This window comes from Eschscholzia californica, unplaced genomic scaffold (genome assembly GCF_041429995.1).
Source record: "Eschscholzia californica isolate CP2 unplaced genomic scaffold, dmEscCali1.0.p SCAF_1, whole genome shotgun sequence".
Taxonomy (NCBI): domain Eukaryota; kingdom Viridiplantae; phylum Streptophyta; class Magnoliopsida; order Ranunculales; family Papaveraceae; genus Eschscholzia; species Eschscholzia californica.
Window position 1 is genome coordinate 86,777,492 of NW_028238198.1, and position 26,632 is coordinate 86,804,123.

General features: G+C 37.4%; 3 protein-coding genes across 8 annotated transcripts; all 3 read left to right on the forward strand.

The window, feature by feature from the left end:
- Window positions 1-1,445: 1,445 nt before the first annotated feature.
- On the forward strand, window positions 1,446-4,785 carry LOC147570639 (5'-methylthioadenosine/S-adenosylhomocysteine nucleosidase-like). Its single transcript, XM_086657210.1, has 8 exons — window positions 1,446-2,010; window positions 2,124-2,187; window positions 2,629-2,720; window positions 3,093-3,199; window positions 3,404-3,478; window positions 3,732-3,806; window positions 4,124-4,216; window positions 4,336-4,785. Exons 1-8 carry the CDS (start codon window positions 1,959-1,961, stop codon window positions 4,531-4,533), a joined length of 756 nt encoding a protein of 251 aa, XP_086513336.1. The 5' UTR covers window positions 1,446-1,958; the 3' UTR covers window positions 4,534-4,785.
- Window positions 4,786-5,741: 956 nt separating this feature from the next.
- Window positions 5,742-11,440, forward strand: LOC147570640 (uncharacterized). Of its 6 annotated transcripts, XR_015231478.1 has the most exons (4): window positions 5,750-9,043; window positions 9,123-9,218; window positions 10,357-10,903; window positions 11,195-11,440. XR_015231478.1 is itself a non-coding variant. In XM_086657190.1 (2 exons), exons 1-2 carry the CDS (start codon window positions 5,806-5,808, stop codon window positions 9,137-9,139), a joined length of 3,255 nt encoding a protein of 1,084 aa, XP_086513316.1. In that variant the 5' UTR covers window positions 5,742-5,805; the 3' UTR covers window positions 9,140-9,699. The 6 variants fall into 6 exon arrangements, 1 of the variants encoding a protein (XP_086513316.1); XR_015231477.1 differs by lacking the exon at window positions 10,357-10,903; XR_015231476.1 differs by lacking the exons at window positions 10,357-10,903; window positions 11,195-11,440 and adding an exon at window positions 9,367-9,699.
- A 3,336-nt stretch (window positions 11,441-14,776) lies between these two features.
- On the forward strand, window positions 14,777-18,356 carry LOC147570641 (disease resistance protein RGA2-like). Its single transcript, XM_086657212.1, has 2 exons — window positions 14,777-18,141; window positions 18,229-18,356. Exons 1-2 carry the CDS (start codon window positions 14,839-14,841, stop codon window positions 18,238-18,240), a joined length of 3,315 nt encoding a protein of 1,104 aa, XP_086513338.1. The 5' UTR covers window positions 14,777-14,838; the 3' UTR covers window positions 18,241-18,356.
- The last annotated feature ends 8,276 nt before the right edge of the window (window positions 18,357-26,632 follow it).

A 26,632-nucleotide genomic window follows, 5' to 3' on the forward strand; every position in this document is an offset into this window, starting at 1 on the left:
CATGTGTCCTATCAAGTACTTCACATAGTTAATCGATTAGGCAAAGTGATCGATGATTCGGTTTTATTCGTTTAGGAAGTTTATTTGACTAAGTATTATCTCCGGACATACGTAGTGCTTATGAACATCTACCTTAGGAATCGAGACTAGGTTTGTATCAATCCATTCGATTAGACCGTACATAGTTGTAAGTTCACCACATCAGATTCCCGGACCTCGACACTTCTCTCACTTGTTGTTCCCGACTATTGTTCCTCCGAACTCTTCTCTCAAATCTCTCTCGCCCTCTTACATTATTTTCTTATTGCTTATTCGATTATAAACCTCACATTATCTTCTTTTATTTCCGTTTTTGTCTAAGTAAGCCTTTGATATCTAAACTGACGAATAAGACCATTCGATATCCAAGCTACATTCCTATCCTTGGATCGAACCCGGCTTTGCCGGATTACTACTTGATACCTCCGCTTGGGTTTGCAACCTTTTCGGGTGCATCAATAACCAGACTCGGTCTGGTTAATAACCAGACTCGGTCTGGTTTGAAACCAGGCCGGGATCTGGTTTCAACCAACCAGATCTCGGTCTGGCTGGTTGAAGCCAGATCTCGGTCTGGTTTGAAAGCAGACCGAGTCTGGTTATTAACCAGACCTTCAAGGTCTGGTTATTCCGGCGAAGGGGCTCCTCCCCTTCGCCGGAATTATAGAGAGATGAGAGAGAGATGGGAGAGAGAGAGAGAGATGGGAGAGAGAGAGAGATTAGTTAGAGAAAGACTAAAAAATAAAAAATTTGAAGGTCGTCGGAAAATTTGGCCGGTCGGCGACCTTCATCGGAGAAGATGATGAGGTGGCGAGATACATGATGTGGAGGAGAGAGGCGATGAGATGGAGGAGAGAAAGGGAGAGATGAGGTGTTTTTAAAAAAAATTTATATGTATTCTATTTTGGCCCCCTAATTTTTTCTAAAGTAGCTATAAGTTTTTGGAAATTGACCCAAATTTAAAAGAGGGTCAATTTTGAATTTTGAAATCATTCTTATAAGAAGGGTAAATATGGAAACAAAAAGATTAACCATAAAAGTTGACTGACGGTGTTAAGGAAAGGGGGTCATATTTGAATTTATGAAAAAAATGAGTCATAAAGGAAGCTGGTCACAAAGTAAGGGGCCATATAAGAATTAACTCTTTTTATTTCACCAAAACCTTTCTTTATACTATAATCTAAAAATGTTGTGAAGACCGCTTTGGCCTGATGTTGGCTCCCATTTTTGGGTAGACAATAAAAAGGTTACGGGTTTAGAAAGTATCGATCAAATATTTTTGTTTCCTACAAACCTTCTCCATCATTTCTTTTCTACGCCCCAAAGGTCACGGGCAAGTCATTGTCAACTACCTTTGGCATTTGTTCTTTACATCTTTTTATTTCTACTTTTGACCATCACCATAATTTGTGCCATCCTTTTCTTGTTCCTGTCTCTCTCTCTTTCTCCTCTTTGTCTTCCTTTATCTCTTTCCACTTCCATGTCACTCTTTCTCTCGAATTGTTCTAGCAAAAGGGACCATTTGTGCGGAACGTCGATCTGGTTCAGGAGACTACCTCCACACCAGATTAATTGACTATATTTTTCGGGGCATTTCCCCCTCCCAAACCAGTGCCCCGCTTCCGAAGGAAGAGAGAGAGAATGGTGGTGTTGGAAGGACGTAATAATGGCTATAATGGTGGTCCTGGCAGGACGTAATAATGGCCAGAATGAGGTGGTCGGAGATGAGGAAGAAGTTGAAACCCGTTTGGGTGTCGGGTAAAACCACCAACCCTCTTAACACCCAACCCGAAACCAAGTAGACCGAGAGAACACAAACCCGATCACAGGCAACTTGGTGATTGGCCTATTTACAAATTGAAACAACCAAACAGAGCCTTCCATCTCTCACTCCGGCGAGAGTTTAAGAGAGAGAAGAGTTCATGGCTGAAGAAGCAAATCAAATGCCAATCTTAAATATCCTTATAATCATCGGTTCTCTCTCTCTCTCTCTCTCTCTCTCTCTCTCTCTCTCTTTTCTTTGCTTAATTAGTCGCACTTTTTAGGGTTTTAATTTACTTTTTTGGATTTTGGTTTTTTGAAATCAGCTATGGAGGAAGAAGCAGTTCCATTAATTAACAAATTTAAGCTATCCAAAGACCTTCATCCTCTGTAAGTCGTTGTTTCATCACTTTTTCTAGGTTTTCTCTATCACCATTAGTTATCTATTAGTTCAGGTTCTTAAATAATGACCTAAAAATCCAATCTTGATTTCTACCATCTTATTAGATTTGTTTGTTTGATGTAGTAGTACTATTTAAAGATGAATAATATCAGTACCCTAGATGATGAACATTTGTTAGCTAAGTAGTGGGATTGTGATAGTCCCACATTTGTTAGCTAAGTAGGTGCCTTCGCCAAAAACAAAACCCCGAACCTGTGTGAGGTGTGAAAATTGGGGACAATATCATTAAATGCTAATGTTTGGGGGGTCCGCAAGTGGTATTGAAGAAATTTAGGACTTGTTTTACGATTCATACTGAAATGACTTACCTTTTCGTAACATTTTTTAGGGTTTCAGATAATGAGATGTTATATTGTATCATTTTTCAGGTTCCCTAAAGGAGTTCCTTGGGTTAGATATCATGGGATTTACAGAGATTTGCATATTAATCTAATTTGGCCTGGAAAGGATTTGGTCTTGGGTAGTTTTCTCTGTCCTTGGTTTGTACCAAAAATGCTTCTTATAACAAAATTTTATTTACTTGTCGAAATTGAGTGTTGTGCGGATTAAACATTTGAACTTATCCTAAAGCAGATTTGCTTCAAGTAATCAAATTAATGTCTTTTTCACCGTTTTGTGCTTATTAGAAAATCTAGTAGTTTGAGCTAACTTTGCAGTTAAGTGGGTTTAGTAACCAAAGAACGAATAAAAGGGTAGATCTTTAGCATATGCAAATACTTATCGTCAGTCCGAAGATATCTTGGGTCATCATTCTACTTCTTAATATGGTTTTGGTTCTCCCATTGCCGTTATGCGACTGTTGATAAAAGTCCTTTGAATACCTTTCTTGCAGGGGTTAACAGTGTATGCGCGGTTTCTGCATCGCTTGTAACATATGCATCTATTCAGGCATTGCATCCAGACCTGATCATAAATGCAGGAACAGCCGGTGGCTTTAAGGTAGTATTATTGTGCATATACCTCTTTTACTGAGGTTTGCCTTGATATTCAAATGATTCTTATTGTTTGGAGTAACTTGTCTCCTCTTTCTGCGCAGAAAAGTTAATATATTCTCATTCAGTTTTGTAAATCTTGTTAAAGGAAGTTCTATTCCATGTTTTGACTGCCAAACCGTTAAATGGGTTGACAAATGGATGTTTTCAGGGCAAAGGGGCATGCATTGGAGATGTATATGTAGTATCTGATGTCGCTTTTCATGATAGAAGGATACCAATACCTGTAAGAGTCCATCTATTTCTTCTTTAATCTTTTACACTTAAGACGTGTGTATTAGTTCCCTTAAAAAACCTTAAGACACACCAGTTTGACCATCAGAGACAATAGTGTCATTAGTGATAGGTTACTACATTTTACACTACTGTAAGAAGTCAGAAACTACTCACTGCTTCCTTAGCTCTTTTAACCACACAACCTTGTTACTAATTCTATCTCCCCGTAAACATAGACCTCTAAACTCTTAATTCTTGTGCAGGGTTTCGATGCTTATGGAATTGGTGCCAGGCGTACCCTTTCAACTCCAAATCTATTGAAGGAACTAAACCTTAAGGTGATTATTGTGATATTTTGATGATGATGTTATACTATGACTAGTTTCCGGTGTTTCTTTCTCACTGTCGGAGGGAGATTCACATCTCTTTCCCATTAATGAGTTCCTATAGAAATAGAGGAACAATAATAGTATCTTTGAAGTTCTGAGGGACTCTTCTCTGCAAGCAATCACTTCGGAAATCAAATCTAATACTTCTGTAGGGTTTTCAGATATAAAGAAATAACGAATGTGGATTATCTCATATTCATTCTTAGCCTTTGGGTCTTACGAATTAAATGTTGCCTTCTGAAAAAAAAAATTGTGGATTATCTCAGGTAGGCAAATTATCTACTGGTGATTCATTGGATATGTCACCACAGGATGAAGTACAAATTACTGCTAATGATGCAACAATTAAAGATATGGAGGTTAGCTTCTTATCATAACCCTCCTTTTCATGATGTCACTCTTTTACCACCCTGATCATAACAAATCGATTGATACTCCATTTTACCTTCTAAGATTTGCTTCTCTTTCTTCTGAAAAGGGAGCAGCTGTGGCGTACGTGGCTGATTTGTTATCAGTTCCTGCAATATTCATGAAAGATGTAACTGATATCATCGATGGAGATAAAGTAACTGCCGATGAATTCCGACAGAATTTAGCCGCAGTGACTGCTGCACTTGATCTGGCACTTACCCAGGCTGTGGATTTTATAAGTGGGAAGTGTCTTGATGAGCTCTAGTTCATTTTAAAAGGAAGAATATAGTTGCAGATTTGACTCTTATGATCTTAAAACACACACAAAGAAGCAATATATAGGATATCACATTTTTTTTTCATTGTCAGTTGTTTACGACGAATTTTCGTTTTCATTGTTTTACAGTAATCTTTGTAACCATTCTTGGCCTTCTGGCCGCTTAATATATGTTCTCTTTTTCTTACTCATGTCTGTTTGTGTCTAGATTTATTCATGAAAGAAGGAAATGATTCATTATCTTTTTCTTCGATCAAGAGGGAATAATTTAGTACTTCTCCTTTCTTTGGACAAAAGCTGCCCTAAAACTTCTCAAAGAAAACCTCCATATTAAATAAATAAATAAATAAAACAGGCAAAAGAGAACATATATTAATCACCCGATCTCTCCGAAAAGATAAATAGACAGACATGGAAACATGAAAAATCTACTTCCCCGTGGATCTTCCCAAATTACTTGGACAATCTTGAAATATTCTTAAACTCCAAACGTGGATCTTCCCAAATTACTTGGTGTCGTGAACTTTTCACGAAAAGTTTGTCATTTCTGGGAAGCAAATTGTCTAGTAACATTCATCAATCGAAAAAGGGGACAAATACTGCTTTAAAGAAATGTATCTCATACACCTTTCAAGTCTTGAATCTCCATTCTTCTTTGTTTGTTTTCCGAATACAATTTTTCTGACAAAAAGTTAGTTTTTGAAGTGGATTCGAAAAACATAATATTTTTGCTCACTCGAAGATCAACAAAAGCTCATCCCTTGAAGTCACATCACTTGAAGGAGAAAATAATTACGATGTATGCTTCTATTGTTAGTTATAAATTTTGTCATGTAAATAGAAAGTTCAATTAAAAAACAGATACACTAGCACAATAGATTAGGGAAAACAAACCAAACAACCATGATTAAAAATTAGTCAATCTCGCAAGTGTCCCAATGGTTAAAGGTCTCCTAGTTAATGGTGTAACTGAAATGTTGAAGAAACTGTTGCCTGTAATCTCAAATGAGATTCTTCCTTTTTGGAACGTCAAAGGTGATCTGAAAAATCTCGAAAAAACACTGGAGATGGTTTTGGCTGTAATTTCTGATGATGAAAATCGACAAGTGAATGAAAATTCAGTCAAGCTATGGTTGAAACGGCTCAGAGACGTTGCTTATGATGCGTCGACATCACATTATGAACCTCGGTAAGCTAGACAAGGTACGCAATTATTTATTTTCACTAGTGTCCAACAACCCGTTGGTGTTCCATTACCAGATGGCTAATAAAATCAAAACTATCAACACTAAGTTAGATGCCGTTACCAAGGATATGGCTAGCTTTGGATTCAACCAGCTGGGTAGTAGTACTAGTACTAGTGATCATCTTCAATGGGACGGCCGAAACAACACTGACTCCTATGGGGATGACTCCGAAATTAATGTCGAAAGGGAGAATGATATATCCCACATAGTTGGCTTACTAATTAACTCACATAATGATGAAAAAGTTTCAGTCATATCCATTGTGGGTATGGGAGGGATTGGAAAGACAACACTTGCTCAGCGAGTCTATAGTCACGAGACTGTAACCAAACACTTTGACTTAAAAATATGGGTTTATGTGTCTGATCGTGAAATTGTTGTCGATAGAGTTTCAAAAGATATACTTGACTCAATTACTGGATGCACTTCTGACACACCTACTATAGACGTGTTGGTAGGTCGACTTCGTAGAGAGTTGAACGGTAAGAAATATTTGTTAGTCCTCGACGATTTTTGGGACAAAGATGTTGGAAAATGGGAAAGTCTTAAAAGTCGGTTGGTAGTTGGTGCTCAAGGGAGCAATATTTTGGTAACTACACGAAGCCTTGAGGTTGCCTCGAACGTTAGGGGAGCGATTTCTCCTTACATTTTGCAACATCTTTCGGACAAGGGTTGTTGGTCTATTATCAAACACCGAGCATTTTCCCCTGGAGGAGCACGAGAGAGCTCAAATATGATAGATCTAGGAAAAGGCATAGCAAGTAAATGTGGCGGTGTTCCCCTTGCAGCACAAACACTCGGAAATCTTATGCACAACAAAAATCAAGAAAGCGACTGGGTGAAAATAAAAGACATGCCCATAATGACAATCTTAGAAAATGAAAGTAGAATAAAAGAAATATTGAAATTGAGTTATGATCATTTGTCGCCTAATCTAAAACAATGTTTCTCTTATTGTTCTATATTTCCAAGGGGATGGGAATTTGAGAGAACAACTATGGTTAAGTTATGGATAGCGGAAGGGTTTGTTCCATCACCAACGGAAGAAGAAGAAGGAAACAAATGTTTTGATATTTTGGTAAACAATTCATTATTCCAAAAGTATGTGCCAAAACAACTTATATATCTTTCAGATGCATCATGGTCCATAGCTGATTATTACAAGATGCATGATCTTATATATGACCTTGCACAAAGTGTCAGTGAGAATAATGAGTTCTTAAATGTGAACGTGAGCGAAATGGATGCCATTTCTAACAAAGAAATTCGTCGGCTAGGGGTGGTTTTTGACAAGAAAGAAATCTCAACAACATTGTCGAAGAAACTGCGTACTTTTCTTACAATCAAAGCGAGAGATCCGTGGAAATCTAATTGTGTCTTTAGTAATGAGTACTTACGTGTATTAAGTTTGATTCGTCCAATGATTTCGAGTTCACGTCTTTCTTTTGCCAAATTGAAACACTTGAGATACCTTAACATCTCAAACTGCTCACTCAAGGTACATGATTTGACTATCGGTGCTCTATATAATTTGCAAACACTCCTATTAGAAAATTGTTGGAGTCTTCGAGGTCTCCCTTATGACATTGGAGCATTAAAAAATTTAAGGCATCTTTCTCTTGCTGGATGTTCTGAAATTGAAGAATTGCCCAAGTCTATTTGTAGCCTGTCTAATTTGCAGTTTCTGTTCCTCGCGCAGTGTTTTAAATTAGAAGGGTTACCCAGTGACATTGGAAATTTGAAAAAACTGAGAATTCTTGATCTCTATTGTACTGAGATAAATAAATTACCGGACTCCATTTATAATTGTCATGATTTGGAAGTGTTGATTCTTCAAGGTTGTAGAAATGTTAGTGAGCTACCGAAAGAGTTGGGAGCTTTAAAACGTTTGCGTGCCCTGAATATTTCTGAGACAAGTATAAGAGATTTGCCTCATAGTATTACTGAATTGACGGAATTGACGGAATTAGAATTTCAGAAGAGCAAGGTAGAAGTATTACCCAAAAGAATAGGAGATTTGAAACTTAAGAAACTCAACCTGGAACAAACTGAAATCAGATTTTTACCAGAGTTGTGTACTAGTACCGGTGGGCTATGCAATCTGGAGGAAGTACATTTGGGGAAATGTCAGCTTCCCAAATATATTGGAAACTGGACCAACCTCAGAATTCTTACACGGTCAGACGACACCAAAGGAACAATGTCAGGTATGGATCGCCTAACTCGCCTTGAAAGATTAGCTAGGTATGATGTGAGTGGATCAGATTGTGTTGCTGGTGATGGTGGTATTGGTGATCTGGGAGGTCTAAACCTCATTGGTGGTTACTTAATGATCAATTATTTGAAGAGGGTAAGAGGTGGTGGAATTGAGGAAGCCAGACGAGCTAATTTAAGGGAAAAGTCAAAAATTACCTCTTTGACACTAAACTGGGGTTGTCATTTACCTATTGATGATAACGATGTTGACGAAAACGGACATTTGGATGAAGACGTACTGGAGGGCCTTCAACCTCATTCTAATCTGGAGGAAATAAGTATTGATGGCTATAAAGGTTTGAAACTTCCATCATGGATGGCTACAAATATGTCTCTACCAAATTTGTTGGTGCTAAAACTTGAAAACTGCAATGGAATTCAACAACTTCAAGGCCTTGGTCAACTTCCTCACTTGAAAGAGCTAAAACTGCGAAACTGCAACGGAATTCAACAACTTGGAGGCCTTGGTCAGCTTCCTCAGTTGAAAAAGCTTAGTTTAGTTCATTTGGAAAATTTAGAAGAATGGATTGAGGAGGAGGAGGAGGAGGCAGCTATTGCAGCAGAATCCACCAGAGTTTCGCGATATTCTTCTTCTTTTTATTTTCCCATGCTTGTTAAGTTGGTCATTAAATTTTGCACAAAGTTGATTACATTCCCACCAACTAGTTTTCCCTGTCTCAAGAAGCTCACCGTTGAACAAGTCAATGCCAAGGTATTGAATATCAACAACATCACTTCTCTGCAATACCTTCACATAGTGAATTTTCCACAACTTGAGTTTCTGCCGCGCCAGACATTAAATCCTAGACTTGAGTCTCTGTGGATTAAAAGATGTCCTAATTTCCAAGGTTTCCTTCCACATATACAAGACATTGATTTACAAGTCCTTGAGAGGATAAAATTTTTAAATATTGAATGGTTGCATCCTCAATCTGCTAGTACAAAGAAGGTTCTTTCAAAGATATTGAAGAAGCTTAGTATGCATAGCGATACAGGTTCGTCTTATTTACTATTTTCCTCCTGTACTAATAGATTGTTACTTGATCATGTTCTCTTTTTCTTTATTACGCGGAGAGAGTGATCTAGATTGAGGCAGCAGTGATATGCAACTAACTGAAACATCCAATAACACAAATTAAGCCAAACTGAAGAAAACAAGTCGATGTTGATGTAAGTATTCAATTTCCTATTTTATTGCGGGTATGACATGAAAAATGTTGGAATTTGTTGCTGTTGAAAAACGAGAGTAAACAAAGGAGTCATTTAGATCTTTGATAATATATTGAATACTACCCGTGCGAACAATGGCTTTTTTTAGGCCCACATAGCAAGAAGTCAGAGAGCTATAATATAGACAAAAAAGCGATTTTCAGCATAAAGTTTGTAATGGCCGATTATTAAGGACACCAAGAGAGACGACCACCAAACCCATCCAACTCGGCTAGACTCGGACAGGAGACCATGAACAGATAAGGATAAAGTCAAATCTTTGGTGGCTTAGACTTACCATATTAGTTATTATTCCATGTATAATATGTTACCATTTTATGTAAGTTTCCATTTCCATGTATATCTACATATACCTATATATAATACCATATACTCATTGTAATAGATACAGAGAAATAAACAAAAGGTTCACTTGTAATCATCCATTCATCTCTTTGTTCTCTGGTTTTCATATCAATTCATCATCTTCTCATTGCTTAGTTCTTTTAGTATTAAGAGATCATTAGTTATTTCACATGGTATGAGAGCCTACTTGTTTTTTTTAACACACAATGTCTTCAACCATTGGTACCACCACTCAATCCGCTACTAATGTTACTCAAGTTTTCGATGTCCACCATTCGGACTCTCAAACGACTGTTTTAATTCAACCACCTCTTACCGGAGATAACTATGCCTCCTGGTCTCGTGGTATGACCAATGCCCTCCGTGCCAAAGACAAACTTGGTTTCGTAGATGGGACTATTGTGAAGCCAACTTCTCCCGTTGAGTTACATTCATGGGAACGATGCAACGATCTTGTTGCAAGTTGGATACTCAATTCCGTTTCTCCAGATATCCAGTCATCTATTCTTTATGATGAATCTGCTGCTGAGACATGGAAAAATCTCCATGATCGTTTCTTTCAAACCAACGCTCCTAAGGTTTTCCAACTCAAAAGAGCTATTTCATGTTTGAAACAAGAGGCCTTAGATGTCTCTACATACTTTACTCAGTTGAAATCGCTCCAAGACGAGCTTCAATCACTTACAACAGTTGAACCATGTATTTGTACTCATGGTAAATCTATGATTGATAGGTTAAATCAGGATCGCGCACTGGAGTTCCTTCAAGGACTCCACGATAGTTTCTCTGCGATCCGCAGTCAAATCCTTCTCATGGACCCATTCCCCTCCTCTTTACGTATACATTCGCTCGTTAAGCAGGAGGAGGTTCAACAAAATATTGTCAATTCTAATTCTCATGGTGTTGAAGCGGCCACTCTAGCCGTCGGCCAAGGTTCACGTTTTGATCGTGGTGACCCACAACGTTCAAAGCGACAACTTCCCTACTGTGACTATTGCACATACATGGCCACGTTCGAGCTCAATGCTATCAATTGCATGGATACCCACCAGCAAACACAGGTCGGTCAGGCCCAATAGCTCGTTCTCGAGGGCGCCCACAGCAGCATTCTATAGCTGCCTCTGTCACGTCAGCAGCAGCCCAACAGGGAGCGCCCGCAGCCACTTCTCTTACCAGGGAATAGTACCAGACTTTGATTACCCTATTGGACCAAAACCGTCAGTCTACAGGCACCCCTGATACACCAGAACAGTCCACCAACCCCATCATTAACCTGACCGGTATTTAACACTCATTCTTGGGTAGTCGACTCGGGAGCAGCCAAGCACATTTGTTCAACGTTATGCTCATTTACTTCTTACGTCAAGGCCCCTCCCGACTATTATGTTCGACTCCCCGATGGAACACGAATACGTGTTCTTCATATTGGTTCCATTTCCTTTTCAAAATCATTTTTTCTTAAAAATGTTTTACATGTCCCGGATTTCAAAATTAATTTGATTTCTGTTTCGGAAATAACTACGTCTTTGTTATGTGATGTAACTTTTAATTCTTCCTCGTGTGTCTTCCAGGACCTAGCGACGGCAACGACGATTGGACTTGGTGATCGATCGGAAGGACTTTATTTTCTTCGTACGGACCCTAGGATTTGCTCATCTTTCTTTCCTAGTAGTAGTAGTAATGTTAATTTTAATATTTGGCATTGGAGATTGGGACACCCCTCTCTTTCTCGCTTTAAGTATTTGCTTTCAAATGTTCGTTGTATGAAATCTATTTCTATCAATAATAAACCGTGCGATGTTTGTCCTTTATCTAAACATAAACGTTTACCTTTTCTGACTAGCACTTCCATTACTTCTAGTCCTTTTGAACTCGTTCACGTCGATCTATGGGGTCCTTTCTCGTGACTATCAAACTCGGGATGTCGTTACTTTTTAACAATGGTTGATGATTATTCTAGATGCACTTGGTTATTTCTTCTCCCAAATAAATCCGATACCACCAAGTACGTCACTAATTTCACAAAATTCGTTTCAAATCAATTTGAATATCACATTAAAAAATTCAAATCCGGTAATGGTTCAATCTTGATCCCCAAGATTCAAACCTTCCGATCCGACAATGGTTCCGAATTTATGAACCATGAATTACAAACTTGGTTCCAAAATTATGGAATCTCCCACTAAACTAGTTGCACCTACACCCCTCAACAAAATGGGGTCGTAGAGCGCAAACATAGACATATTTTAGAAGTGGCGCGATCTCTACGCCTTCAAGCCCATCTCCCTCTTTCATTTTGGGGTGAATGTGTCCTCACCGCGGTGTATTTAATAAATAAGTGGCCCACTCCTGTTTTACATGGCAAATCTCCACACGAAAAGTTGTTAGGTTCTCCTCCTAACCTCAACCATCTTCGAGTTTTTGGTTGTTTATGTTACTTCCGTCATCCTATCGTTAGGACAAAATTAGATCCTCGAGCCTCTCCGGGTATGTTTATTGGCTATCCTAATGGCCAAAAAGGCTTTCGTATATATGATTTCTCTACACGAAAGATAATTACTTCTCGTGATGTTATCTTCCACGAAGACCGATTTCCCATGACATCTATTCCTACTTCTAAGATACGACCTTTTTTATCCATTACTGATGACGGCTCATTTCAACATCCTTCCACTTTGTTGTCTAATTCGGTGGCTGCCCTCAGAAGTCGTCCTTCTTCAGCTACGGCCCCAACAGTAGAGATACCCGCTACGGGCACTCCTGTCCCCTCAACAGTACGAAATCTGTCTACAGACACCTCCCATCTGCCTCATTCTTCTGCGTCAGGTCCTTCATCACCTTCACATGGGCCATATCCAGCCCCTCCCAGCATCACGTCTCCTAATAATTCTGACACCTCGTTAGCAGGTTTACCCATTCAACCGGTTCCATCTTCTGATTCACCACAGATGGATACACCCCGGCCTCAACGTTCACGACGCCCACCAACGCATTTATCAGACTACATTTGTCAATCGTCTACTAACCCCTCCATTTCTTATCCTATGGCCAATTACATATCTCTTGATGTATTCTCAAAGCATCATCAAGTATTTCTTGCCTCTGTTATTTCAACTGAGGAACCCACTTCTTATTCACAAGCTATGAAGTCCCCAGAATGGCGAAATGCTATGTCAAAAGAAATTTTGGCACTAGAATCAAATAAAACTTGGTCCATCGTCGATTTACCTCCCGGCAAACGTCCCATTGGTTACAAATGGGTCTATAAGATCAAATTTCGCTCTGAATTGATGGATCGGTTGAACGTTACAAAACCCGTCTTGTCGCCAAGGGGTTATACTCAAATAGAAGGCCTGGACTATCATGACACATTCGCTCCGGTAGCCAAGTTGGTCACTGTCAGTATCCTTCTCTCCATTGCTGCAATCAAGGGTTGGTCACTTCACCAACTTGACGTCAACAATGCATTCCAGTAATTATCATTAGTTATTTCACACCGATTAACTTTTTGTGTTACTTCCATAACTCTGTTAGTCTGTTACCTGTGGTCATAACTCCTCACGGAGAAGAACATTTGAAGATTTTACGTCTTCATGAATAACAGCTCGAGAGCATTCATTATGAAGAGTAGATGCAAAGCCATTGTGAAGTTTTTGAAAACAGAGAACTCTTAAGAAGAAACGTTTCACTTTATGTTCAGAGCTTTTAAATGATCTTGTTTACATTTATAGGGTTGACCTAGGTTTAGTATTATTTGTTTGTAACATATCGGAAAATGGTTCCTAAATCTCTAATAAAGTGAAAAGAGTTAGAATAACTATTTTTGGTATGTGAAGGACAATTGCGAAAGTGTTTATAGTCAAAATGCTTCATTTTTATTGCTGAAAGCAATTTTCAATATGTCTTGTGCAAGGCTACTGTTGCTGATGGGAAATGAGAGAAAAAAAAGCTGAGGATCAGGAAATAGTGGTTGTGGAGGGAGAACAGAAAAAAAACCGGGTAGGCCGAAACCTGAACCAATTCAAGTGCACACTAAATTTGCCGGTGGAGCTAGCAAAGGATCTATTCATCTACATGACTCAATGAGCAGAAAGAGGCTGTGGATGCCACTCATTTTGGAGATTTTTTCTAAGCAATAGCATAGTATTGATGATGTCTATAAAAATATAGTGTTTAATTATAACATATAGTGGTTGTAGTGAGCATGTACATGTTTTCTCTAACTAAACCCTTATATGTGATGACTTCAGTTGTTGTGCAATGCTCCTAAAACAACGGGTTTTTTTACGTTGTTTTAGGTCTTGAATTAAAAAACAACAAAGGACATACGGGATAACCTTGGTCTCACAAATAATGATTCAGTGATAGAATATCTGATAGAATTAAAAAAATCTTAGACTCATTATTGTTAGTTCATGATAGAACCAATAAATCAGAATTAGTCAAATTGGCTTCACAACGTCTGGATTCGGAGTATGATCAATTTGCAATGGCACTTAGAGTAAACAATGAGCATCTTACACTAGCACAACTTAAGTCCAGGTTAGTTCAGCATGAGCAATGGCTTCTGACAAAAGAATCAGAAATCAAGACGCATATTATGTAAAAAAGACACATCAGAAACAGTTTCCCTTCATAGAAACAATATCAAACCATTACCAACTTACTACAAGAATCAAATTTACATAAAGAAAGAAACTCCAAACTTACTACAAGAATCAACCTTACTTAAAAAAAAAGAAATTCCAAACTTGATACAAGAATAAATCTTACTTAAAGAAAGAAACTCCAAACTTAAATTCACAACCTGAACTACACAAACTGTTCAACACAAATATTAAAGAACAAATGATTTTGATTTTTCCTCGGTCCCATGTGGTATATGGAAAAGATGGGGCTATTTTTCAAGTCTAGAATCTTCATTCCTCTTTATTTGTTTTTTGAGGACAATCTTTATTTATTTTTCGTAGACGATCTACACTAGTATACTGGACGTCACATCTCTTGAAGGAGACAATAATCACGATGTGTGCTAATATCAGAAATATTCCCACAAAGATAGTTGTAAACCATTAGGAAAAAGAAAAAGGGAAAAGACATTAAGTCACAACTCAATGAATAGAGAGAGAGCTCCATAAAAAGAGAATAATTGAGCAAATGAGACTCATCCTTACTGAGAAAGAGAAAGAGAGAGAGAGAGAGAAAGAGAGAGAGAATGGCAACAGTTGAAGGTCTCCTAGTTAATGGTGTAACTGAAATCTTGAAGAAACTGGTGGGTGTCATCTCAAACGAGATTAGTCCTCTTTGGAACGTGAGAGGTGATCTGAAAACTCTTGAGAAAACATTGGAGATGATTTTGGCTGTAATATCCGATGCCGAAAATCGACAAGTGAATGAAAATTCAGTCAAGCTTTGGTTGAAACGACTCAGAGATGTCGCTTATGATGCTGACGACGTGCTCGACGAGTTTGCCTACGAATTAATGCGTCGAAATCACATTATGCACCTTCGTGGTAAGCGAGACAAGGTACGCAGTTATTTACTATCACTAGTGTCCAACAACCCATTGGTGTTTAATTACCAGATGACTACTAAAATCAAAACTATTAACACAAAGTTGGATGCTGTTACCAAGGATATGGCTAGCTTTGGGTTCAACAAGCTGGGTAGTAGTAGTACTAGTGATCATCTCCAGTGGGACGGTCGAAACAACACTGACTCCTATGGGGATGACTCGGAAATTAATGTCGAACGGGAGAACGATATATCCCACATAGTTGGCTTACTAATTAACTCACATGGTGATGAAAAAGTTTCTGTCATATCCATTGTGGGTATGGGAGGAATTGGAAAGACAACACTTGCTCAACGCGTCTATAATCACGAGACTATAGCCCAAAACTTTGGCTTAAAAATATGGGTTTATGTCTCTGATCGTGATATTGTTGTTGATAAAGTTTCAAAAGATATCCTCGAGTCGATTACTAAATCCACTTGTGACACACCAACTACTGATGTGTTGGTAGGTCGACTTCGTGAAGAGCTGAACGGCAAAAAATATTTGTTAATCCTCGACGATTTTTGGGACAAAGATATTAGAAAATGGGCAAGTCTTAAAAGTCGTTTGGTAGTCGGTGCTCAAGGGAGCAAAATTTTAATAACTACGCGAAGCGTTGAGGTTGCATCGAACGTTAGGGGAGCAATTTCTCCTTACATTTTGCAACAGATTTCAGATGAGGGTTGTTGGTCTATTCTCAAACACCGAGCATTTTCTCCTGGCGGAGCACAAGAAAACTCAAATATGATAGATCTAGGAAAAAGCATAGCAAGTAAATGTGGCGGCCTTCCCCTTGCAGCACAAACACTAGGAAGTCTTATGCACAACAAAAATCAACAAAACGACTGGCTGAAAATAAAAGACATGGGCATAATGGCAATTTTAGAAAATGAAAGTAGAATAAAGGAAATATTGAAATTGAGTTACGATTATTTGTCGCCGAATCTGAAACAGTGTTTCTCTTACTGTTCTATATTTCCTAGGGGTTGGGTGTTTGGGAGAAAAACTCTGGTCCAGTTGTGGATAGCAGAAGGGTTTGTTCCATCACCAATTGAAGAAGAAGGAAATAAATTTTTTAATATTTTGGTAAACAATTCATTACTCCAAGCTCAATCACCAAAAAGAGATAAAAAGTACAAGATGCATGATCTTATATATGACCTTGCAAGAAGTGTTAGTGAGAATAATGAGTTCTTAAATGTGAAGGTGAGGGAAATGGATGTCATTTCTAACATAGAAGTTCGTCGGCTAGGGGTGGTTTTTGACAAGAAAGAATTTCCAACAACATTTCCGAAGAAACTGCACACTTTTCTTACATTCAATCTAAGATATCAATGGGAATCTAATCGTGTCTTTAGTAATAAGTACTTACGAATTTTAGATTTGAGTCATTCAACTATTACGAGTTCACCTCTTTCTATTGCCAAATTGAAACACTTGAGATACCTTAACCTCTCAAACTGCTCACTCCAAGTACAAGATTTAAATATTAGTGCTCTATATAATTTGCAAACACTCCTTTTAGAAGAATGTTGGAGTCTTCGAGGTCTCCCTTATGATATTGGAGCATTAAAAAATCTAAGGCATCTTGCACTGTCTTCATGTCGACAATTAGAAGAATTGCCCAAGTCTATTTGTACCTTGACTAACTTGCAGTTTCTGTTCCTCCAGGATTGTGTTGAATTACAAGGGTTACCCAGTGACATCGGAAACTTGAAATGTTTACGTGTCCTAAATATTTCCAAGACAAGGATAAGATATTTGCCTGACAGTATTACTGGATTGACGGAATTAACCAAATTAAAATTTCAGCAGAGTGAGGTAGAAGTATTACCCAACCGAATTGGAGATTTGAAACTTAGGAAACTCAACCTGGAAGGTACTAAAATCCGATTGTTACCAGAGTCATGTACTAGTACCGGGGGGCTATGCAATCTGGAGGAAGTAAATCTGGGGCGGTGTTGTCAGCTTCCCAAATACATAGGAAATTGGACCAACCTGAGAAGTCTTACATGGTCCGAAAACCGCACCATCGGAACAATGTTAGGTATCGATCGCCTAACTCGCCTTGAAAGATTAGATAGGTATGATGTGAGTGGATCACATTGTGCTGGTGGTATTGGAGACCTGGGAAGTCTAAACCTCATTGGTGGTAAGTTAATGATCAATTGTTTGATGAGGGTAAGAGGTGGTGGAATAAAGGAAGCCAAACGAGCTAATTTAAGGGAAAAATCAAATATTACCTTTTTGATACTAAACTGGCAGGGTCCTCATTCAGCTATTGACGATGATGATGTTGACGACGGACATTTAGATGATGACGTACTGGAGGGCCTTCAACCTCATTCTAGTCTGAAGAATGTGATCATTTATGGCTACAAAGGTTTGAAATGTCCATCATGGATGACTAATTTGGGGATGCTAAATCTACAAAACTGTAATGGAATTCAACAACTGCAAGGCCTTGGTCAACTTCCTCTTTTGAAAAAGATTTTTTTACATCGTATGAAAAATCTAGAAGAATGGATTGAGGAGGAGGAAGAGACAGCTTCTTGTTATTTTCCGATGCTTGTTGAGTTGGTCATTAAGTATTGTCCAAAGTTGATTACATTCCCAACTAATTTTCCCTGTCTTGTGGAGCTCACCATTAAACAAGTGAATGCCAAGGTATTGAATATCAACAACATTATCACTTCTCTGCAATACCTTCACATAGTGGATTTTCCACAACTTGAGTTTCTGCCGCGTCAGATATTTCATCCTAGACTTAGGCACCTGGTGATTAAAAAATGTCCGAATTTCCAAGGTTTCCTTCCACATATACAAGACATTGATTTACAAGCCCTTAAGAGGATACAATGTTTAGAGTTTGAATGGTTGCATCCTCAATCTGATAGTACAAAGAAGGTTCTTTCGCAGGCTCAAAGAAAACCACCTAAACGAATAAAAGTGGGGATACAGGTTCGTCTTATTTACTACTACTCCTCCTCCTATACTAGTTAGTCGATTGCTACTTCATCATGTTCTGCTTGTATTTATTACGTGCAGAAGGTGGTCTAGATTGAGGCAGCAGTGATATGCAACTAACTGAGGCATCCAACAACACAAAGCCAAACTGAAGAGAACAAAGGCGTCGTCTCGTCCATGTCATAATTGATTTTCCTACTTTATTGCAGGTATGACTGAAGGATAATTCATTACTTATGCATATAAATAACAAAACACAAATAATGAAATTAAACCAAGATCCCTATTTGATGAATTAAAGAGATGTAAAAGGTTTTAGTTACTTACCCGAATCCATAGCTTGAAGATACTTGAGATTTTAGTGTTACCCTTAAGATTTGGACAAAATCTTCTAAACCTTGAGAATGGACATTGTTTCTGATTTCTCCAAAATGGGAGTTGGGAAAATCACGTCTCTCTCCTCTGGTTTAGGGATTTGCCCTGAATAATATGGGAACTGCCTAGGTAGTTACTAGCAGTTACCCAAGTAATTATTAAAGAGCCCATTATTCTTTGATAATTACTTTTGAGGGCTCTACACATGACATATTTCTAATACGCTCCCCACACTTCAAACTGATATTTTATGGTCCATAATGTATAAATTAATTAGATCACATTTTGGGACCCTTAAGTGAAATAACATGTATTATGTAATTAATACATATATTAGTCCACATTAGTCATTAGTATTAATAATACTAACAATCTCCCACTTTATATGTTTCTTGAATTACATAATACAAAAACCTTAGTGTGCACAAAAATTGTTGTTTCACGACTTCAAATATCACGTACAATCTGGTTCATTAATCACATTAGCAAGGGATCAAAACGGCGTTCGTCGCATTAGTTCATGACTAAACCTTTAATGGTCACATTACTAACGTAATTAACAACATAGATCAAGTGTGGATGTGTAGCATGGAAATTGCATGCAATTGTGATCTAAAACATGGCTATTTCCAACTAATCCAGTGACTCCACAGAGTCCAACTTTCTCCCAATGGTGTCCTCAATAGAAAGTTGATATCCTTATGTTCAGAGTACCAAAAATAATACATAATTTCTGAAACTACGTAAGGTCAATACAAGAAACCAAACATTTCCAATGAGCACAACCAAATGGATCCAAAAAATTAAGACAACAAACTCCCACTAATCAATGGGATCCTAGAATCCCGATATAAACCACATACTTGCTGAAAAACTTTAGGCGGTAAATCTTTAGTGAGTGGTTCACCATATTGGAGTTTGTGTCAATGTGCTCAATGGATACCAAAAGACTCTGAACGTTACCTTTTACCGCAAGGTACTGCATACCAATGTATTTGGACTTTGAAGAGCTTTTGTTGTTATTTAAGTACAACTCAGCTGTCTAATCGTCATGTTAGATCCTCATTGGTCGTTTTACGTATCCGACCACACTCTAACTTAAAGACAAAATTTCAAAGCCAAATTGCATGATTGATGCTTGAAAGCATGTTAAGAACTCTGCTTTCATGGTCGAGAAGGTCATAGGGATTGTTTTACACTTTCCAATAATTAACCCTTCCAACCACCACAAAAAATGTAACCTGATCTGGATTTCTTATGATAAAGATATCCAGCAAATCCGTATCAGAGCAACCTATGATCTCTCTATGATCGGTTCTCCTCAAAAGTGAGCATGTAATCTTTCGCTCTTTTGCAGTTATCACATAACCCGTTGGATGACCTTTCAACGGTCTAGGCTTGGGTTACTTGGATATCTACCCAACATTCCTTCAACAAGTGTCAAATCCAAACATGTACAAACTTGTGCATGCATGAGACTTCCAACCACAGACGAGTTTGGGATTGTCTCAGTTTCCTACTCAAGATCGAACTTCACAAGTTGGAGCAAACAAAACTTGCCGTCATTATTCACTGACGTATCTCCTAGCGAATATTTCTCGATGCCATAGAGAAATTTACGATATAGGCCTTTTGGGAAAGACCAAGAGTGTCCTTAGGGTGATCTTGGTCTATCTGAATACCCAAAACATAAGAAGTATTTCCAAGGTCTTTCATTTTAAATTCGCTTGAGAGAAAGCCCTTGGTCTAATGCTACAATCCTATATCAGTGTTTGCTAGTAGAACCACACCTACATATAGTTCTAGGATCATAAACTCACTCCCACTGATCTTGAGATATATGCACTGATCGATGATATTTTCCTCATAGAACCGAAAGAGGAAATACCTCATCAAAATTTTGGTACAATTTATTTGACTTAAAGAATACTTCGTAAAGACAGGCGAGAATACCTCTTCGAAGTTTAATCCTCCCTTATGAGTAAAGTCATTGACGACTAGACGTGCTTTATATCTTTCGATGTTACCTTTTGAGTGTTTTTTGGTTTCGTAAATTCATTTATAACCAATTGATCTCACCCTATAGGTAACTCGACAAGATCCTAATGTTAATGTCGTCCATAGACTTCAACTCTCCTTTCATGACCTCAATCCAGTCATCAGATTTTGAGCTCGTTTTGACTTCACTAGGAGAAGTTAAATACTTCAAACCTTAAGTCATAATTGTGCTTATTAAGATAGACAACAAAGTCATAGTGGATCTCCTAAGTGGTTCCTTAATTCAAGGTCGTTAATGTCAACCATAATCTCTCTAGCTATTCCTCTGTTTTTTTTTTAGAGGTTCTTTATTAACTAGTACGAGAAAAGGTTGTTCACTAAATGTGGGATTAACCAACATGGTTGTACCTGATTAGACACTTTAATTCACAGGTTGAACAATAATTGTATCCAAAAGAAAATTTGGTTATTGTCAGTCGTGACTTTAGGACGAATATTTGTATACTCGTCTTCAAACACAATCCCTTTATTTTGATTACTCCCACTGTAATTAACATCCTCGACGAACTTGAGTTCCTTGATTAAAAAGAAGGATGGTTTGAGTGATCAAAATGCTTCCAGTAAAGGTATTCTTAATGCGATAAGTTATTATTGAAGCAGACAAGATAATGTTTGTCATTCCACGATACCTAAGGGAATGAACCCCAAATATCTTTGCCTGACTCCACATTCGCCTTTATGGTGTTTGATTATATATATCTTTAATCAATTTAAGTACTATAATCTACAATATTAGAATTGAGAGAAACACTAAATGATCTATTTCAATTGAACAATTAAAACCAAATTTGTCCAAGAGGAAATAGAAATTAGCTCCGTCTGAATGACGGTACATGAAAAGTTTCTTCTAAATTCAAATAACAATCAGTACATAATTGAACAACAAATAAAACAAACACCGATTGGTTCCACTGCAAGGTTGTTCTACAGCCCACAAAGATGTATCTTTCACCATCAATCGGCTTTCAATAGTGGAGGCAAACCTTTCTTAGCACGCCAAGCGGCGTATTCATAACACATTTTCTTCACGATACCAGTCCTTTTGCAAAAGAAACAGGAATGCCTTGAATCCAAATTTCTCTTGCCTTTGACTTGTGAAGTTATTGTGTTTGCTATACCTTTATCCTTCTTTTGTTTATCCAGCCTTTTTACTCCTGAAGTTGATGGTAGGTGAGCACTTTCTGTCTTTTCCTGGTTAATCTTATCTTCTTCCTGAACACAATGTGCAATGAGCTCGTTCAAGCTCCACTTCTCCTGTTGAGAATTATAGGAGATCTTAAGTGTGTTATACTGAACAGGAAGAGATATGAGGACCAAATGAACAAGTATGACTTCAGACAATACAAGTCTTAGTTCCCTGAGTTTGGTCACCAGGTTAGACATATTCATAATGTACTCCCGTACGTTCCCCTTACTGTTATACTGCATGGTGACAAGCTTAGATAATGCAGTGCTTGTCTCCACTTTCTCACTCGCTGAAAAGCGATCAGAGAGTTGCTTGAGGAAATCCTTAGACTCGCCTTAGTCAATCCACTGCTTATCGAGTCTGGAATTGAGTTTTGCATGATCATCAGGCTCATCCGATCAGATCTCTCCCATTTTTCCATAACAACCTTTTGTTCAGTAGTACTTAAGCTGGACAGAGGCATTGGGCGATCCATCCTAAGAGCAATGTCAAGATCCATGCAACCAAGCACAGTCATCACGTGCTTCTTCCATTTCTTAAAGTTAATGCCGTTAAGCACCGGAATGTTGTTTATGTTGGCAGATATAGATGATTCTAAATACAAAAGACAATAAAACACACATGCTCATACTAGAGTTCAATAAAATCATGCATAAAAATTAGCAATTAACCAAATATTGCAATTTGTGGGCCCATTTCAAGATATCAAGTGTAACATTACTACCTAGTCTTTGGACAGAGATAATAACTTACTAGTGATACTCTCTGATATTGATACAAGAACTGCCAAGTGTTGTGCCTTTCTTTGGACCGACACAATACTCGCATGACACCTAAATATATCACATATCTTAGTCATAAGGCAATTTAAGGCTTCCCTTAGACCTGTCAAAGTAACCTTCCTTTGGGTCGATCACTTCACATGGACTAAGACATGTTTATCTACACCAACTAAGGTATTTTACCCGACAGAGGTCACTTTGGCGACATATCAGTTCAATCCCATAATTAATGTAATAACCATCTAAGTTCTTGACAAAAATTAAAATCATAATATTTTGTGCAAGATTAATCAATAGCCTAACCTTATGTTTAATGATTATTGACATATAATCACTTAATCATGTTTCTTATTACTTATTAAGCATATATCAACAGAGATATTATATCCACTAAAGGTTGATAATTCAAATTACACATATGCATGAAATCATCGTCAAATTACCATAATTAACGATAAACCAAAAATCATATGTACATTATTTAGTAGTAGAAACATGTTGTGGTGCCTTCAAACACCCAATTAAGGCACTCAACAATAACTCACAATTCATGCATTACAAATAAAACAAGTGCATTGACGTGAGATACATACATTACTCCAAAATGAGTAATTAGAGGTCTACAAGTGCCCAAATATGATGTTGTATGCAGTGGCGAGGCCAGCGATTTTTGTTAGTGGGGGCCCATTTTTTAGGTAGTTAATAAAAAAAATAAAGGAAACAAACTTATCAAATAAATACACATCTATCACTGTCCTCGACGAATTTTCATCTTTTGAAACTACAACATAACAATTTCATTATCGATAATATCAAACCCGAAACACAATAAAATAAGAAAAAAGTTACTAATACTATTCACTACTATTATTTTGCATAACTTGTATACCTTTAAAGCCTAATCAATAAAAAAAATTAAATTATTACTATTAAATTTAAAGAGAGAAAGAGGACGAAAGAAAAGAATATATATATTTTATTTTAAGTTAAAAACAGTACAAGACTTCAACTGGAATCGAAAATAAAATCAAAATTTAATGTTAATGATTTACTTCGCACCGAAGAGAAAAAAATGATAAAAACATGGTCATTAACATAAAACTACATAATACCTAACAAGAGAAATGTTAAATATACTCAACAGTTTTGCTATATACACCCACACAGAGGTATTTTTTGTCCAAAATCAAAGGTAATGTGGGCGCATGTAACAAAAATTGGGAGTGCAGTTAACATTCCCCACCTAATAAGTGAGGTCAGCCATAAGTTACTAATGGGATGGACTTAGAATAAAAGGTGGGGTTAGAAATTTCGTATTAAATGGGCGGGAATTTACAGTTAGGAACGGGTTGGAGTTTGGTTACAAATGCTCAAAATATTATGTGGGCACCCCAATTAATTAGGTGGGAATTTGAAATCCAGAGGGAAACTCACATTTGGGCCATGGGGACACGTGCCCCCATGGGCCCCTATGTGGGCTCGCCCCTGGTTGTATGCATCCAAAATTTCAGTTACGAGCACCCAAACTAACTACTAAAGGCACCCGAAACGATCAGCACCAGGTGCTACAAGCGCCCCCACAAAAACTATAGGCACCCTATAATTGCTATAGGCACCCAACCAGTGATATAGGCCCGCACAACGCCATATTTTTATAGGCACCATGAGAATGCTATAGGCACCTAACCAGTGTTATTGGCACTCGACAACGCTATATGCACACTATTGCTATAGGCACCCATCAAATACTATATGCACTTTAGTTCTTATAGGCACCCTCAGTAATTGCTATGGGCGCCCACACTAGAAACTGTTTTATTTATTGTTCGTTATATATGTTTGATAACGTTTAATACGTCTAGTATCTAAAACAATTGTAATGGTATCAAAATTTTTCTAAACAAATTTGATTTAGTGAAAAACCATGTTAGAAGGAATTAATTGATACCCAATTATCTCTCTAAACAACCGAATAAGAGAGATTATGGAATGGAGAAATTAAAACCTAATCAATATTTCTCTGACCTAAAAATTGGAAACCAAAATAGTTGACAGAATCTTAAAAAAAACAAAATTATACTAACCAATATTTTCTCTGTAAAGAACCTAATCAGAGAAATAAAACTTAAAATTGGTTATGGTGTAATCTGCCAAAAATATCTGTTAACCAATTAATATTATTGATGGGAGAGGAAATTAAGGAAATAATAACTACTTATATTTTATCTCTCCCAACAGAAATCTAAGAAGATAATCCAACAAAGAATTTACAAGATATCATCTACCCAAATATCTCTCAACTACCTAAATATTCAAACAGAGAGATTAGGGGAGAGGAATAGGGGAAAATAACTACGATCTCTATTATTCCTCCCTAACCAATCGAATCACATAAGATAGCATACAAGATCTTTATTATTATAAGAAAATAAAGGTAGTTACTGATATTCCTTAAATCTCCCAAATCTTTGCAGAAATAAACAGATTTAGGGATAATCTAAAAGCAAAACAGTTTCTTACGAAATATTTTAAACATCACAAACATGGTGAACTGAACACATAAAACCATCTCAAAATTCATACAAATAGTGGCTCTGATACCACTTGAAGAAAAATTCATTACTTATGCATATAAATAACAAAACACAAATAATGAAATTAAACCAAGATCCCTATTTGATGAATTAAAGAGATGTAAAAGGTTTTAGTTACTTACCCGAATCCATAGCTTGAAGATACTTGAGATTTTAGTGTTACCCTTAAGATTTGGACAAAATCTTCTAAACCTTGAGAATGGACATTGTTTCTGATTTCTCCGAAATGGGAGTTAGGAAAATCACGTCTCTCTCCTCTTTAGGGATTTGCCCTGAATAATATGGGAACTGCCTAGGTAGTTACTAGCAGTTACCCAAGTAATTATTAAAGAGCCCATTATTCTTTGATAATTACTTTTGAGGGCTCTACACATGACATATTTCTAATACGCTCCCCACACTTCAAACTGATATTTTATGGTCCATAATGTATAAATTAATTAGATCACATTTTGGGACCCTTAAGTGAAATAACATGTATTATGTAATTAATACATATATTAGTCCACATTAGTCATTAGTATTAAAAATACTAACAATGACATGAAAATATTTGAATTTGTTGCTGATGTTGAAATGTTGGAATTACTACAATAATCTTTTATAAATATTAATGCGGAAAATTCTCTCTTGTGGTTCTTCTTCACAGTGAAGACGGGAAGACCGACGCTCTGGGCATGAATTTGGCATGAAACGTTGGATTCTTTCTTGATGAAAGTTGGGTGAACCCAAACGGTTGGATTTGGATTCACCTCAAAAACGTCGGTCCACCAATAGTTGCTTTTATTTTCTTTACTATAATAGGATTTTTTTGTGCACACACTATTTGTCTTAATGACTGAGTATGGGTATGACCACCCCTTCACGGAGACAAAAAAAATGCGGGCGAAAGTTTCAGCATTTTTTTGGTTCTTCCAAACCTTTTTTTCTTATTACTCTCCCAAATCACTGGCCGACTTTCGACAAAGGGGATCCTCTCTTTCGCCAAAAAAACCAAAGAAAGAGTGGGAAGAGAGAGTGAGCGAGAGAGAGAGGGCGTGGAAGGAGGAGAAAGAGAGAGCGTGGGAGGAGAGTCGAGAGAGAGAGAGAGAGAGAGAGGGAGAAAACGTGGAAGGAGGTGAGAGAATGATGGCGGTAGCCGTAATTCGTGGTCGGAGATGAAGAAGAAGTTGAAATTTTGTTGCCCGAAAAATTTGACAAAACTTACTATTTTCTCTTAAAATTTTATACTCTTCAAAATTTCCTTTGAGCATATATGAATCATCTAAGCCAGACTTAGCCAATATAGAAAACCAAACACCCCTTCTTTCTTTCTCCCTTGCGGTTTTTATACCACAAAACTACACTCCAGTCAACACTTGGTTGTCCAAGTGGTTGATAGTAGTATTTACATAAAATCTGAAATCTTGGAGGTCCCTAGTTCGATTTCGAGAAGAACTGGAATTCACACTTATTGGATTTGGATTATTAAAGATATAAACAATAATAAG

Coding starts and splice junctions, on each gene's coding strand:
- LOC147570639 (XM_086657210.1), top strand. CDS start 1,959: ATGGCTGAAGAAGCAAATCAAATGCCAATCTTAAATATCCTTATAATC. Junction 2,011..2,123: donor AAATATCCTTATAATCATCG/GTTCTCTCTCTC, acceptor TTTTGAAATCAG/CTATGGAGGAAGAAGCAGTT. Junction 2,721..3,092: donor TGGAAAGGATTTGGTCTTGG/GTAGTTTTCTCT, acceptor CCTTTCTTGCAG/GGGTTAACAGTGTATGCGCG.
- LOC147570640 (XM_086657190.1), top strand. CDS start 5,806: ATGGCTAATAAAATCAAAACTATCAACACTAAGTTAGATGCCGTTACC.
- LOC147570641 (XM_086657212.1), top strand. CDS start 14,839: ATGGCAACAGTTGAAGGTCTCCTAGTTAATGGTGTAACTGAAATCTTG.